This window comes from Cervus elaphus, chromosome 9, assembly GCF_910594005.1.
Source record: "Cervus elaphus chromosome 9, mCerEla1.1, whole genome shotgun sequence".
NCBI lineage: Eukaryota > Metazoa > Chordata > Mammalia > Artiodactyla > Cervidae > Cervus > Cervus elaphus.
The window spans coordinates 93,210,570-93,225,702 of NC_057823.1; the positions used below are offsets into that span (position 1 = coordinate 93,210,570).

Consider the following 15,133-nt stretch of genomic DNA (forward strand, 5'->3'; position numbering starts at 1 on the left):
TCCAGCCATGAATTTGATTTCTGTACTAATGTGTCTGATTTCTATACTAATCATGTATTTGATTTCTATACTAATTTCTATAATAAGGTATCTAACTTCTGAGTCAATGTTTCCACTAGGATGTTTAACATGTATTTCAAACTACCTCCAAAACCTGTTTCCCTGTTCCTGTTGTGTATCTTTACATCTCAGTAAGTGGTGTGTTGATTCTTACAGTTGTTCAGGTCATAGTTTGATTCTTTTTTCTCTCAAGTTTCGTATCCAATCAGCAAAATCTGTTTGCTCTGTCTTCAAAAGGTATCCTAAATCTAACCAGTTCTTACCACCTCTTCACCTACTATGCTGGTCCTCAATGGGTGTTCAAAGTGTCTGTTCTAAATGCTTCTATTCTTACCTCTGTACAATCTAGTCTCCAACTGGCAACTGCAGAAATCCGTTTAAAAACAAAATTAGAATTTGTTCCTTCCCTATTCAAAACACTTAAGATGTTCTCTACTAAAAATAAAATCCAAAATTGTTTTCATACATCCATAAGATCCTGAATGATCTGACACTGGGCCACCCCAAGCTGCTGTTGAAGAAAAAGGTGGTAAGAAATAGTTTTGGAGTGAGGCATGGGAACTTGGCCAGTAATTTGGAGTTTTGGAAAAGGTAAGCCTAACCGTGATTTACCAACTCTCTTGTTTGGACAACAAGAGACTTGGTATTCTTCAGTGACAGAGTACAGAGATAATGACTGTCAAGTTTTCCCAGCAACTAGTAGACATGTTGGTACATGGCTAGGTGTTTTCCTTTGCTAGGGCTGCCATAAGAAACTGCCTCAAACCAGGTGGCTTAAACCACGGAAATGTATTGCCTCACAGCTCGGGAGGTTAGAAGTCCAAACCAAAGTGTATCTAGTATTAGTTCCTTCCAAGGGCTATGAGGAAGAATTTGTTCCTTGTCTCTCCCTCGCTTCTGCAGGGATGCTGACAATCTTTGATGCCCCTAGCCTTGTAGCTACATCACCCCAATATCTTTAGCTTCACATGGGATTCTCTCTGTGTGCCGTCTCTGTGTCCAAATTACCTTATTATGGGGACATCAGTCATGTTAAATTAGGGCCCACCCCAGTGACCTTGTTTTAACCTGATTACCTATCTGATGCCTTTATTTCCAAATAAGGTCATGTTCTTAGGTACTGGGCTTAAGATTTCATGTATCTTTTTGGAGAGACATAAACTCTAGGGTAGAATTATTTTGAAGAAAGGGAGAGGAGAAACTCTAGTCGAAAGGAGCAAACCAGTCAGTAGAACAAGGTTGTTTGAAGTAAGACACAAGAAGAGGAACTACATGGAAAGTTAGAGACGTTGGCTGAGCATTTGTCCCATGTATCAGGGAATGGCAGTGTTGGAATTTCTGGAGTTGGGTGAACCTCCAGAACAAAAATGTACAAAATTACTATATGACACAAAACACCAGCACCTGGACATTTTTACTGAAGGAAGCATGGTCACAGTTTATGATAGCCTGTTCTTCCCACTCGTGAGGTGACATTGAAGGACCTCAAATTAACAGAATAAGTGTGGAACATATAGAAGAAAAAGGTGCAGAAGCTGAGACAAAACAAATAATTTTCATTTCCTTCCAGCCATATTTGTGACTCAGGAGTATGATGGGAAAGAACACAGTTTAGAGTGAATTAGAGATTTCCAGTCCAATATGTAAAGAGTTTGGAGCTTGAAAATCAGCATTTTTAATCTCACGACAAGAAAGAAAAGCCTAAAAAACTAAATTCAACAGCTCTTTTTAGATCCTTTAGAGAATCAAAGTCAGAAAACTGCTGCACCTCAAATTAGAAAGACAGGAAAGGAGTTAAAGAAAAGCATAGCTTAACAGGAATCAAACCCCATTCCTGCCAGAGACACTTAGAGGGCCCCAACAAACCTTGTGCACACCAGGACCCAGACACTCCACAGAGACTGAGCCAGAACTGTGTCTGAGTGTCTCCTGAGGAGGTACCGGTCAGCAGTGGCCTGCCGCAGGGACAGGGGCTCTGGGTGCAGCAGACCTGGGCGTGGCATAAGCCTTCTTGGAGGAGGTCGCCATGAACCCACCATAGACCTGCTAGAACTTACAGAGGACTGGGAAATAGACTTTTGGAGGGCACACACAGAACCTTGTGCACCAGGACCCAGGAGAAAGGAGCAGGGACCCCACAAGAGACTGACCCAGACTTGCCTGGGCGTGTCCAGGAGTCTCAAGCGAAGGCAAGGGTCAGCAGTGGCCTGTTGCAGGGTTGGGGGCGCTGAGTGTAGCAGTGAATGCATGGGACCTTTTAAAGCAGGTCGCCATTGTATTCATTACCTCCACCATAGTTTGGCCTCAGGTAAATAACAGGGAGGGAACACAGCCCCACGCAGCAAAATAGGATTAAAATTTTACTGAAAATAGGATTAAAGATTTACTGAACATGGCCCCGCCTATCAGAATGAGATCCAATTCACCCCTCAGTCAGTCTCTCCCATCAGGAAGCTTCTATAAACTTCTTATCCTTCTCCATCAGAGGGCAGACAGACTGGAAACCACAATCATAGAAAACTAACCAGTCTGATCACACACAGACTTGTCTAACTCAATGAAACTATGAGCCATGCCGTGTAGGGCCACCCAAGATGGACAGGTCATGGTGGGGAGTTCTGACAAAATGTGGTCCACTGGAGAAGGGAATGGCAAAGCACTTCAGTATTCTTGCCTTGAGAACCCCATGAACAGTATGAAAAGGTAAAAAGATAGATAGGAGACTGAAAGATGAAATCCCCAGGTTGGTAGGTGACCAATATGCTGCTGGAGATCAGTGGAGAAATAACTCCAGAAAGAATGAAGGGATGGAGCCAAAGCAAAAACAATACCCAGTTGTGGATGTGACTGGTGATAGAATCAAAGTCCAATGCTATAAAAAGCAATATTGCATAGGAACCTGGAATGTTAGGTCCATGAATCAAGACAAATTGGAAGTGGTCAAACAGGAGATGGCAAAGGTGAATGCTGACATTTTAGGAATCAGCAAACTAAAATGGACTGGAATGGGTGAATTTAACTCAGATGACCATTATGTCTACTACTGTGGGCAGGAATCCCTTAGAAGAAATGGAGTAGCCATCACAGTCAACAAGAGTGAGAAATACAGTACTTGGATGCAATCTCAAAAATGACAGAATGATCTCTGTTCATTTCTAAGGCAAACAATTCAGTATCACAGTAATCCAAGTCTATGCCCTGAGCAGTAATGATGAAGAAGCTGAAGTTGAACAGTTCTATGAGGACCTACAAGACTTTCTAGAACTGACACCCAAAAAGATATCCTTTTTATTATAGGGGACTGGAATGCAAAAGTAGGAAGTCAAGAAACACCTGGAGTAACAGGCAAATTTGGCCTTGGAATACAGAATGAAGGCAGGAAAAGGCTAACAGAGATTTCCCAAGAGAATGCACTGGTCATAGCCAACACCCTTGTCCAACAACACAAGAGAAGACTCCACATGGACATCACCACATGGTCAATACTGAAATCAGATTGATCATATTCTTTGTAGCCAAAGATGGAGAAGCTCTATACAGTCAGCAAAAACAAGACCAGGAGCTGACTATGGCTCCGATCATGAACTCCTTACTGCAAAATTCAGACTTAAACTGAAGAAAGTAGGGAAAACCACTAGATCATTCAGGTATGACCTAAATCAAATCCCTTACAATTACACAGTGGAAGTGAGAAATAGACTCAAGGGATTAGATCTGATACACAGATTGCCTGAAGAACTATGGACAGAGGTTCGTGACATTGTACAGGAGGCAGTGATGAAGACCATCCCCAAGGAAAAGAAATGCAAAAAAGCAAAATGGCTGTCTGAGGAGGCCTTACAAATAGCTGTGAAAAGAAGAGTAGTGAAAAGCAAAGGAGAAAAGGAAAGATTTACCCATTTGAATGCAGAGTTCCAAAGAATAGCAAGGAGAGATAGGAAAGCTTTCCTCAGTGATCAGTGCAAAGTAATAGAGGAAAACAATAGAATGGGAAAGACTAGAGATCTCTTCCAGAAAATTAAAGATACCAAGGGAACAGTTCATGCAAAGATGGGCACAATAAAGGATAGAAATGGTATGGACCTCACAGAAGCAGAAGATATCAAGAAGAGGTGGCAAGAATACACAGAAGAACTGTGCAAAAAAGATCATCATGACCCAGATAATCACGATGGTATGGTCACCTACCTAGAGTCAGACATCTGGAATGTGAAGTCAAGTGGGCCTTAGGAAGCATCACTACGAACAAACCTAGTGGAGGTAATGGAATTCCAGTTGAGCTATTTCAAATCCTGAAAGATGATGCTGTGAAAAGCACTGCACTCAATATACCAGCAAATTTGGAAAACTCAGCAGTGGCTACAGGACTGGAAAAGGTCAGTTTTCATTCCAATCCCAAAGAAAGGCAATGCCAAAGAATGCTCAAACTACCACACAATTGCACTCATCTCACACACTAGTAAAATAATGCACAAAATTCTCCAAGCCAGGCTTCAGCAACATGTGAACCGTGAACTCCCAGATGTCCAAACTGCTTTTAGAAAAGGCAGAGGAACCAAAGATCAAATTGCCAACCTCCTCTGGATCATCGAAAAAGCAAGAGAGTTCCAGAAAAACATCTATTTCTGCTTTATTGGCTATGCCAAAGCCTTTGACTGTGTGGATCACAATAAACTGTGGGAAATTCTTAAAGAGATGGGAATACCAGACCACCTGACCTGCCTCTTGAGAAACCTGTATGCAGATCAGGAAGCAACAGTTAGAACTGGACATAGAACAACAGACTGGTTCTAAATAGGGAAAGGAGTACATCAAGGCTGTGTATAGTCACCCTGCTTAATTAACTTAAATGCAGAGTACATCATGAGAAATGCTGGGCTGGAAGAAGCACAAGCTGGAATCAAGATTGCCGGGAGAAATATCAATAACCTCAGATACGCAGATGACACCACCCTTATGGCAGAAAGCAAAGAAGAACTAAAGAGGCTCTTGATGAAAGTGAAAAAGGAGAGTGAAAAATTTGGCTTAAAAGTCGACATTCAGAAAACTAAGATCATGGCATCTTGTCCCATCACCTCATGGCAAATAGATGGGGAAACAGTGGAAACAGTGACAGACTTTATTTCTGGGGGAGCTCCAAAATCACTGCAGATGGTGACTGCAGCCATGAAATTAAAAGGGACTTGCTCCTTGGAAGAAGTTATGACCAACCTAGACAGCATATTAAAAAACACAGACATTACTTTGCCAACAAAGGTCCATATAGTCAAAGCTATGGTTTTTCCAGTAGTCATGTATGGATGTGAGAGTTGGACTATAAAGAAAGGTGAGCACCGAAGAATTGATGCTTTTGAACTGTGGTGTTGGAGAAGACTCTTGAAAATCCCTTGGACTGCAAGGAGATCCAACCAGTGAATCCTAAAGGAAATCAGTCCTGAATACTCACTGGAAGGACTGATGCTGAAACTGAAATCAATATTTTGGCCACCTGATGTGAAGAGCTGAGCCATTTGAAAAGACCCTGATGCTGGGAGGGATTGGGGGCAGGAGGAAAAGGGGACGTCAGAGAATGAGATGGTTGAATGGCATCACCTACCCAATGGACATGAGTTTGAGTAAACTCCATGTAGTGGTGATGGACAGGAAGACCTGTCGTGTTGTAGTCCATGGGGGTCGCAAAGAGTTGGACACGACTGGCCGACTGAACAGGAAGCAGAAGCCAGTATGGGTAGAACACTTTAAACTGTAACAGATGAGTTGGCAGAAGCTCACTGTCCAGGTGAGCTATTTAAAATCCTAGAAGAAGATGCTTTTAAAGTGCTGCACTCAATATGTCAGCACATTTGGAAATCTCAGCTGTGGAAAAGATCAGTTTTCATTCTAATCCCAAAGTAGGGCAATGCCAAAGAATGTTCAAACTACCATACAAATGCACTCATTTCATATGCTAGTAAAGTTATGCTCAAAATCATTCAAGCTAGCCTTCAGCAGTATGTGAACTGAGAATTTCCAGATATATAAGCTGGGTTTAGAAAAGATAGAGTAACCGGAGATCAAATTGCCAACGTTTGTTGGACCATGGAGAAAGCAAGGGGATTCCAGAAAAAACATCTGCTTCATTAACTACACTAAAGCCTGTGACCTTGTGGATTACAACAAACTGTGAACGTTTCTTAAAGAGATGTGACTACCAGACCACCTTATCTGTCTCCTGAGAAACCTGTATGCAGTAAAAGAACCCACAGTTAGAGCCAGACATGGAAAAATCAACATTCAAAAAACTAAAATCATGGCATCTGGACCCATCACTTCATGGCAAATGGAAGGGGGCAAAGTGGAAGCAGGGACAGATTTTATTTTGGGGGGTTCCAAAATCACCATGATAGTAACTGCAGCCATGAAATTAAAAGACATTTGCTTCTTGGAAGGAAAGCTAGACAGCATAGTAAAAAGCAGAGACATCACTATGCCAACAAAGGTCCATATAGTCAAAGCTATGGTTTTTCTAATAGTCATGTACGGATGTGAGAGTTGGACCATAAAAGAAGGCTGAGAACTGAAAAGCTGACGCTTTCGAATGGTGGTGCTGGAGAAGAAGAAGACTCTTGAGAGTCCCTTGGACAGCAAGGAGATCAAAGCAGTCAATCCTGAAGGAAATCAACTCTGAATATTCATTGTAATGACTGACACACCACTACTTTGGCCACCTGATAGAAGAGCTGACCCATTGTGAAAAATATCCTGATGCTGGGAAAGATTGAAGGCAAAAGGAGAAGGGGACGGCAGCGGATGAGAAGGTTAGATTGCATCCCATCTCAATGGACATGAATTTGAGCTAACCCCAGGGAATAGTGGAAATCTTCCCTGGTGGCTCAGAGGGTAAAGCATCTCCCTGCAATGCAGGAGACCTGGGTTCGTTCCCTGGGTCGGGAAGATCCTCTGAAGAAGGAAATGGCAACCCACTCTGGTACTCTTGCCTGGAAAATCCCATGGATGGAGAAGCCAGGTAGGCTATAGTCCATGCAGTCATAAAGAGTTGGACACGACTGAGCGACTTCACTTTCTTTTTCTTTCTTTCAGGGGATAGTGAAGGGCAGGGGAGCCTGGCATGCTGCAGTCCATGGGGTCGAAAGAGTAGGACACAACTTAGTGACTAAGCAACAACACTGTGGACTACTCTAGGCATTAAAACTCATGGACTGGTTTGAGAATTAAGACTCCCAAGTGGTTTGAGAATTAAAACTCCCAAGTGGTTTCATTGGTTGTGGGAAGGAAGCTAGAACACTTTTGTGACTGTTACCTCCAGGAGCCACGTTGAAAATAAGAGAAAAATTCTCTCCTGACAGTGGGAGAGGAAAAGCGACCATTTTAAAATATGCCCAGAGCTCTCTATTTTCCTTGACAAAGCCTGCCTTTAAGGGAAACGGTTTTACCAGACCCTAACCAACTAGGTGCTCTCCAGCCTAGTGGAATGAAAATACTCAACTCCAGACCACTCTAACCTTTGAAGTGGAAGGAAGGTGGACTTCACTTAGAAAAAGAAGGGAACAGTAAGCAGAGAGATGAAAATGTTCAGAAAGACTCAAAAGGAAATGCTAGAAATCTAAAACATAGGAACTGAAATGAAAAACACTTCTGGTAGTCTGACTCATAAGTAGACTGAACACAAACAAGGAAGGAATCTAGGTTGAGGATATGTCAAAAGAAACTTCCAAAACTGAAAAACAAAAAGAAAAAAGAATCAAAAGCTGAAACAGAATACCCAAGAAAGTGGGAAAATTACAAAAAGTTTAGTGTGTGCCTAATGGGAATGTTAGAAAAAGAAGGGAGAAAAGAATAAAAAGGAACTATTTGAAGTAATGACACAATTTTTCAAAATTATTGACAGACTAGAACCCATAGATCCAAGAACTTAGAGGAGTCTAAACTAGATAAATACTAAAAAATTACCCTTGGGCATGTATAATAAAACATTAGAAAATCAAAGACTATGAGAAAATTTTGAAAGAAGTCAGGGAAGAAAATAATGCTGCCTACAGAGAGAAAAAAAAAAAGTGAGCTTTTAAACGTCTTTTCCAGAAACTATACAAGTAGAGAATGGAATGATATATTTAGACTTGAAAGAATAAAACACCAATCTAGAATTTGATAACAGTGAAATTATCCCTAGAAATAGAGGAAAAATAAAGACTTTCTCAGACAAAAATGGAGGGAAATTGTCACCAGTAAATTTGTCCTGGAAGAAATGTTAAGAGAAGTTCTTCAAAGAGAAATGCTACAGATCAGAAATTTGGATCCACCTAAAGAGATTATGAGAAGGAATAAATTATAATATAATCTTTTTTTTTTTAACTTTGCTTAGTTGATATAACAGATAGCACGGTTCAAGGTAATGTGAACATTGTGGTCTGTGATTATAGCTTATGCGATGGCAGGGAGGGACTGGAGGGAGAACCCCGAAGCATTATTGTGTTATTGGAATGTGGACTTAGGTAAATTATAAATGTATATTGCAAATCCTAGAGCAACCATTCTAGATCATCCAAAAAAAGAAAAGTTTGAATTGATACATTAAGACAGGATGGAAACTGGAATCTTATAAATGTTCAATTAGAGAACACCAGAGGAGGCAGAAAAAGTGTGGAAGACCCTAAAAAAGAGGAAGGAATGAACAGAAAACAATGAATAGAAGCAATGAATAGAAAACATTTAAAGTAGTTTAGATCATATTGGATTTTTAAACATCTAAAATTGAGAACATTCCAAAATATCCTAATGTAAACAGAAAAGCCATAATGCAAGACTAGCATATAATCTAGGGGTAAGAAAAAAAGATTTGACAAAACAGGTTTGAAATTTCTGCTTATTTCCCCCAACCCCAAGTGCTACATATTCAGTGTAGAAGTCATATGTTAACACACACATACACACACATATATAGGTATGTATATAAATAAAAGAAACTACGAATTTTAAAACTTGTCAAATCATCATGTTAAAATCATGTTTTCAAGTTGAAAAGGGTACCTCTTCATTGGAATATTTTTTAATAGGACTGAGTAATTCTTCAGTCTCTTTTTGGCACTTTTAATGAACTTTCTCTACCAGTTTACATCTCAAGTCTGAACTCTTTTATTCTTAGTTCTCCACAGTTACTTCTTTAAGCACAAATTTTAGTCTGATCTCTTCTTATTCGAATCCTTTATACACTTATGTCTCTTGTGGCCAACATGATTATTCCCAAATATCCTCAGAAATCTATCTACTTCCCAATATTCACTGGGACTTGGTATATTGAATATGGCCCATAGGTTGTAAGATATATTCCCACATTCTTATAATGAGATTTCCTCACACATACACACACAAACACATACACACACATGCACACACACAGAGTACATAACTATAATCTGAGCTGTGAGTACAATTATGTGATGAGCTGTGTGAGTTCTCCTAATTAACCTCTGAATATAAGGGTGGTCTTGAAGTCTTCCCTCAAACAGAGTTACCTATTCTTAAAAGACAAGTCCCTTAAGAGACAGGGACTGATCCCAAGCTAATTCATTGTTTGAATCATTAGACAAGACTTAAAGAGCTATTATAACTATGCTTAATGACTTCAAATATACTCACATTGAACAAACATGCAGGAATTCTCAACACTTAAAATTTGCAATAAGGAACCAAATGGAAATTCCATTACAAAACTACAAAAGGATCCCCTCTTCCTGAGTTTGAGTAAGATAAGTGACTTGCTCTTAACCACTAGAATTTGATAAAGGGGATGGAATGTGCATGATTAAATACATGTGATTTTGTAACATACAGTTGTTAACATTCACCTCGCAAGACTGTCTGTTTCTTACTGAGCAAACAAGAGGACATTTTGGCTAGACTCACACGGCAAGAAACTGAAGCCCTGAGCTGGTAGTCTGCAAGGTAATGAATGTTGTTAACAGCAATGTGACTTAGAAGTGGCCTATTACCGAGTTGAACCTCAGATGAGTCCAAGCCCTGGCTGACACCTGCATTGCAGCCTTGTGAGGTCCTGAGCGGAGAACCCAGCTAAACCATGTCCAGACACTCGACACAGAGGCTATGGATGATAAATGTGTGTTGTTTCAAGCTGCCAAGTTATGATAGTATTGTTCATTGTACAGTAATTACTAAAAGTCTTTATTCTTATAAGTAGTTATGATATTTTGAGGGGAAAAGGGATTTACAGGGCTTTGGATTCTTTAAATTCTGGAGAAACAAGTGTTTCCTGCTCTACTGATGATGCTGTTGTAAACATTTCTCAAAGGCAAAGCAGGTAGCTTTTATTGTTGTGTGGAATAATCTTTGATACCGAATATACAGGTCTCATAGTTCCCCAATAAAATTTAAAAGCTTTCAGTCATCATGTTAAGAAGTTCATTAGTAGAGATTCCACTTACAGCCGTGTGTGTGTGTGTGTGTGGTAAAAAAGAACATATAATAGTATAAAATAATATAAAGTCTACCATCTTAACCATTTTTAAGTGTATGGTTCAGCAGTATTAAATACAGTCGTGTTGTTATGAAACATATATCCAGAATTTTTTTCATCTTGTAAAACTGAAACTCTATACCTCTTAAAGAACGCCTCTTTTCCCCTCCCCATAATCCCAAGTAGCCATCATTCTAGTTTCTTTCTATGAATTTGACTACGCTTAGATGCTTCATATAAGTAGAATCACATGGCATTTGTCTTTTTCTGACTATCTTCTTTTACCTAGCACAGTGTTTTTTTAAATTATGCAATACTTCAAGAATCATGAAAATCATTAAAAAAACAAAACATTTTTATAAGACATTTCTGACATAAACTACCTGAAGCTCCCTTTGGCTCAGCAATCTGTGAACTGGGGTAATAGAATATTTAGAGTAAACAGATATTAGTAGACAAAACAGCGATTTATGTTTCCCATTTCTTGGTTGGTAGTTTGATGACATTTTTTTCATAGAGATGACAATCTAAAATATCTGAAATATGTATTATCATCTATACAGTTGACTCTTGAACACAGGGGTTAGGGGTGCCTATCCTGACTGTGTAATGTTCCAACTGACTCTCCACATCCACAGTTCTGAATCTACAGACCAGCCAACTGTATGTCATGTAGCAGTGTGGTATGCATTTAGTAAAACATCTGCATGTAAGTGAACCTGTACAGTTCAGACCTGTGTTGTTCAAGGATAAACTGTATTTTATTAAAAATTATTTCATATTGTTTTAACATTGCTAGGCCAATAATAGATAACTCTTTATAATTACATAAAAATACAGTCAAACAAAACACAGAAGGAATATTTTATAGGAAGATTATATCATTGTAATAAGCATATACAGTTATTAAATATAACTTCATTCCCATTGTTTCCATATACTAAAATGAATGTGAGAAAGAATAACTGTTTTGGAGTACCACTTTTTATCATAATTTAAGAAACACCAAAGGTAAAGTCAATGATCTGACAAATCAATGACTTGTCAGTTAAATTCCCAATTATAAATTTTATTGTTCACAGCTAGGACATGGAAGCAGCCTACATGTCCATTGACAGATGAATGGATAAAGAAATGGTGGTACATATACACAGTGGAATATTACTCAGCCATTAAAAGAACTCATTTGAGTCAGTTCTAGTTCTAGAGCCTGTTATACAGAGTGATGTAAGTCAGAAAGAGAAAACAAGTATCATATATTAACATATATATATATATATGGAATCTAGAAAAATGGTACTGATGAGCCTATTTGCAGGGCAGGGACAGAAATGCAGACAAACATACAGAACAGTCGTGTGGACATAGCAGGGGAAGGAGAAGGTGGGACGAACTGAGAGAGTAGCACTGAAATGTCTACATGACCATATGTAAAATACAGAGCTAGTGGGAAGGTGCTTTATAACACAGGGAGCTTAAACCAGTGCTCAGTGACAACCTAAAGGGGTGGGAGGGAGGTTCGAGAGGGAGGGGACATATGTATATTTATGGCTGACTCACACTGTATGACAGAAACCGGTACAGTATTGTAAAGTAATTATCCTCCAATTAAAAATTTAAGAAAAAATAAATTTATTGCACTTATAACTACAGTAATTTAATAGAACCATGCAGACCAGAAATCAAGTGAAAACTCTTGTCTCCTTTCACCTCATCTCATTCTCTCCATATTATATATCTTTCCTTTTGAAAGGGAGCCATATAGAACTTTTTTTTAATACAAACTAAATCACTTTCCAGGATTAATACAGAAATGCACAGATTCAATTAAAAATAGTGTTAACAGATGATCTTTAGATATATTAGGCAAAAGAACCCAAATGTGAAATCCTATAACTTTATAAGATGATTTTACTTAGTTTTTGGATCAGTCTTTTTAACTATTTTAGTGTCTATTCTAGCATTGATAGGCAGACTCTTTCCCACTGAGCCACCAGGGAAGCCCTTAGTGTCTATTCTAATAAAACATAGTTACGCAGCATTAGTACATCCATAAGCTGAAGGAATAAAAGTCAACTGTTGCCTTATGTTGGTTGTTATAGTAACTGTTAATAGGTAAGACTATACAGAAAGTCTAATTCTCACAAAAGTTTCTTACCAGTTTTTAAATGGTCTTCAATAGAATTTTTAGAAATTACTTCAACCATGTCTTAGAACACTTGGCTTATGATTATACTGGTCAACCAAAGTAAAATTCTTTGAAAAAAAAATGTGTTATTTGGCAAGCAGCTGACTACATGGCCATTCATGTGTTTTTATGTAAGGAAACAATGCAAGAGATTTTCTAAGGTGGCCTCTGCCAAGCTTCAGTCTTTGCAAAATGCTCAAGTACTTTCCTTTGGAAATTAGGTAGCCTATACACAGCTTATAAAAATCACAGAATGTGAGGGCCTGAAGAACCTGAGAACCTCGGAAACTATGATGTTCAATGTCATATGGTCTAAAATAATTCGTGATATAGGGCTTCTCCCAGATGTCCTATAGTTTGCTCAACAGTTTAATTGTCTTTGCTGTCTTCCCACAATGACAGCCATTTAAGCAATTGTGTTTATTAACTGTCCACTAGATGAATAACTCTATAGCAGACATTTGGGGTGACTACTGTTATAAAGGGAGTCTTCAAATTACATCATAGAGCCTTCGATGTCTTTTTAATCTAATATCAGGCACCGATCGGAAGGATATAGTAAATACAACTTTACTTGGCATAGAAGGCACTAGAACATATTCCATTTCTTTGCGTGTCTGTGCATGTGTGCATCAATGTAATGGAAATAAGAGAAGTAACAGAAACTCTGAAATTACAGATAATGAACTGCTAGAGTGAGTTTTGAACATGACTTTGGGAGAAAGAAGATTTCTTGTTGGGAAATATGACAGGTGTGTGGCTCAGATGAGAGGCAGTTCCTTGAACTTGGCGCCTCTGGGTACAGGTTCTGAAAGCATATGATTAGAAGTTTGAATGTGATGCTTGAAAAATCACTATAGACACGTAGATTGTTGCTATTTAGTCACTAAGCTGTGTCTGACTCTGCGAACCCATCAACAGTAGCCTGCCAGGCTCCTCTGTCTACGGGGTTTTCCAGGCAAGAATACTGGAGTGGGTTGCCATTTCCTTCTCCAGGGGATCTTCCCGACCCAGGGATCTAACCAGCAACTCCTACATTGGCAGATGGATTCTGTACCACTGAGCCACCAATGAAGCCCGCCATAGGCATAGATATTACTAAAGTTATACTTCAAGAGAATGCTTTTTGTGGCTCTGATTAAAATAAATTGGATGAGGAAGAAGCGATGGGAAAAAGAGACTGGTACAGTGGTGATATTAAAGGCAGTCAAGATCTGGACTTGGGTTATGGCTACAAAATTAATTTGAACTTTTCAGATGACCCTCAAGGGGCCAAGTGATTCCAACTTAACATTCAAATGTTGCATTTAAAAATCCTTAGGGAAAAGATTTCCAAACATTTTGCCTGTTGTCATAGATACTTGAAGACTGAAGGAAAAAAAAAAAGTAATTCAAAGGGAACACGAGATGGCAGCAGTTATATCATATTAAGAGAAAGACTGAGGAAAGAAAAAACATTTGAAATTATTTTTAAAATGAACAATACATAGCATTTTATTCTTTCTGTGCTGTATTCCTTTTCAGCTCAGCGATTACTCATGGTTTTCATGCTTCACAGCACTTCAGAGGTTCACTCTGACCAGAGTAGAAAGCCTACTCCATTACATGTGATCATTTCCTAAAATAAAGCTGTTGCTGTTTTCTGCAGATTACTGTTCCTCTGTCTTATCTGAGGCAGAAGAGTCCTGGATGGTGCACATAAGTTTTAGATGTTCCAGCATTGCTTTTTCTTCCTCTTCTAGTTTTTCATCCTTCCTCATTTCCCACCTAAAAGAAAAATCACATCTTAGCATTTTTGTAACTTCCAAACTACAGCCAACACTCAAGTTATTCAGGGCTTGAGCATGTTCAGTCACTGGTTTATTGAGGGCTTCTCCTTCTTTATTCTTTTACTCACTGTCCCGTACAGCTCACAAGCACTGCGTTGGCAGAGGAGTGAAGTAGAGTCCAATCAGCGCCACTCCAGGGGAAAGTTTCTAAGGATAGTTCTAAGTGAGTTTTCTATATTTCTAGATTTAAAAACTGTATGGCTTCCCAGGATATGCATGCATATAAATACAATCTAGAATTAGATTTGCAATTAATAAAGACAATATTTTTCATAGTGTTTTTTCCTTCACTGATCAACATATCAGTGGCTTTAAATTGCAGAGAAGTTCACCAGGAAGACATTAGCCACAAGAAGAAGACCACACTGCACTGGATATACCTTAAAGGCAGGTCTATCTTTTCCTAGACGATCAGATTTGAAATAATCAATTTAAATTACCCAAGTAAAGCACCAAATTGTTAGCAAGGTTCCATAGAGCATTTGCTTAAAAAAAAAAAAAAAAAAAGACTAAAGACTTTCTAATTCTGGGTGATTGTGAGATACAGGGGAAAATGTTAGAATATGGAACTATATATGTATGTAA

General features: G+C 38.9%; 1 protein-coding gene across 1 annotated transcript in view; it reads right to left on the bottom strand.

Moving 5' to 3' along the window:
* Positions 1-11,731: 11,731 nt before the first annotated feature.
* The window catches only part of KIAA0825 (KIAA0825 ortholog), a 416,740-nt gene continuing 413,338 nt past the window's right edge, over positions 11,732-15,133 (bottom strand). The window contains exon 21 of the mRNA XM_043913608.1: positions 11,732-14,486. Within this exon, the coding sequence (XP_043769543.1) occupies positions 14,369-14,486 (118 nt within the window). The 3' untranslated portion in view covers positions 11,732-14,368. The remainder of the gene's footprint in view (positions 14,487-15,133) is intronic.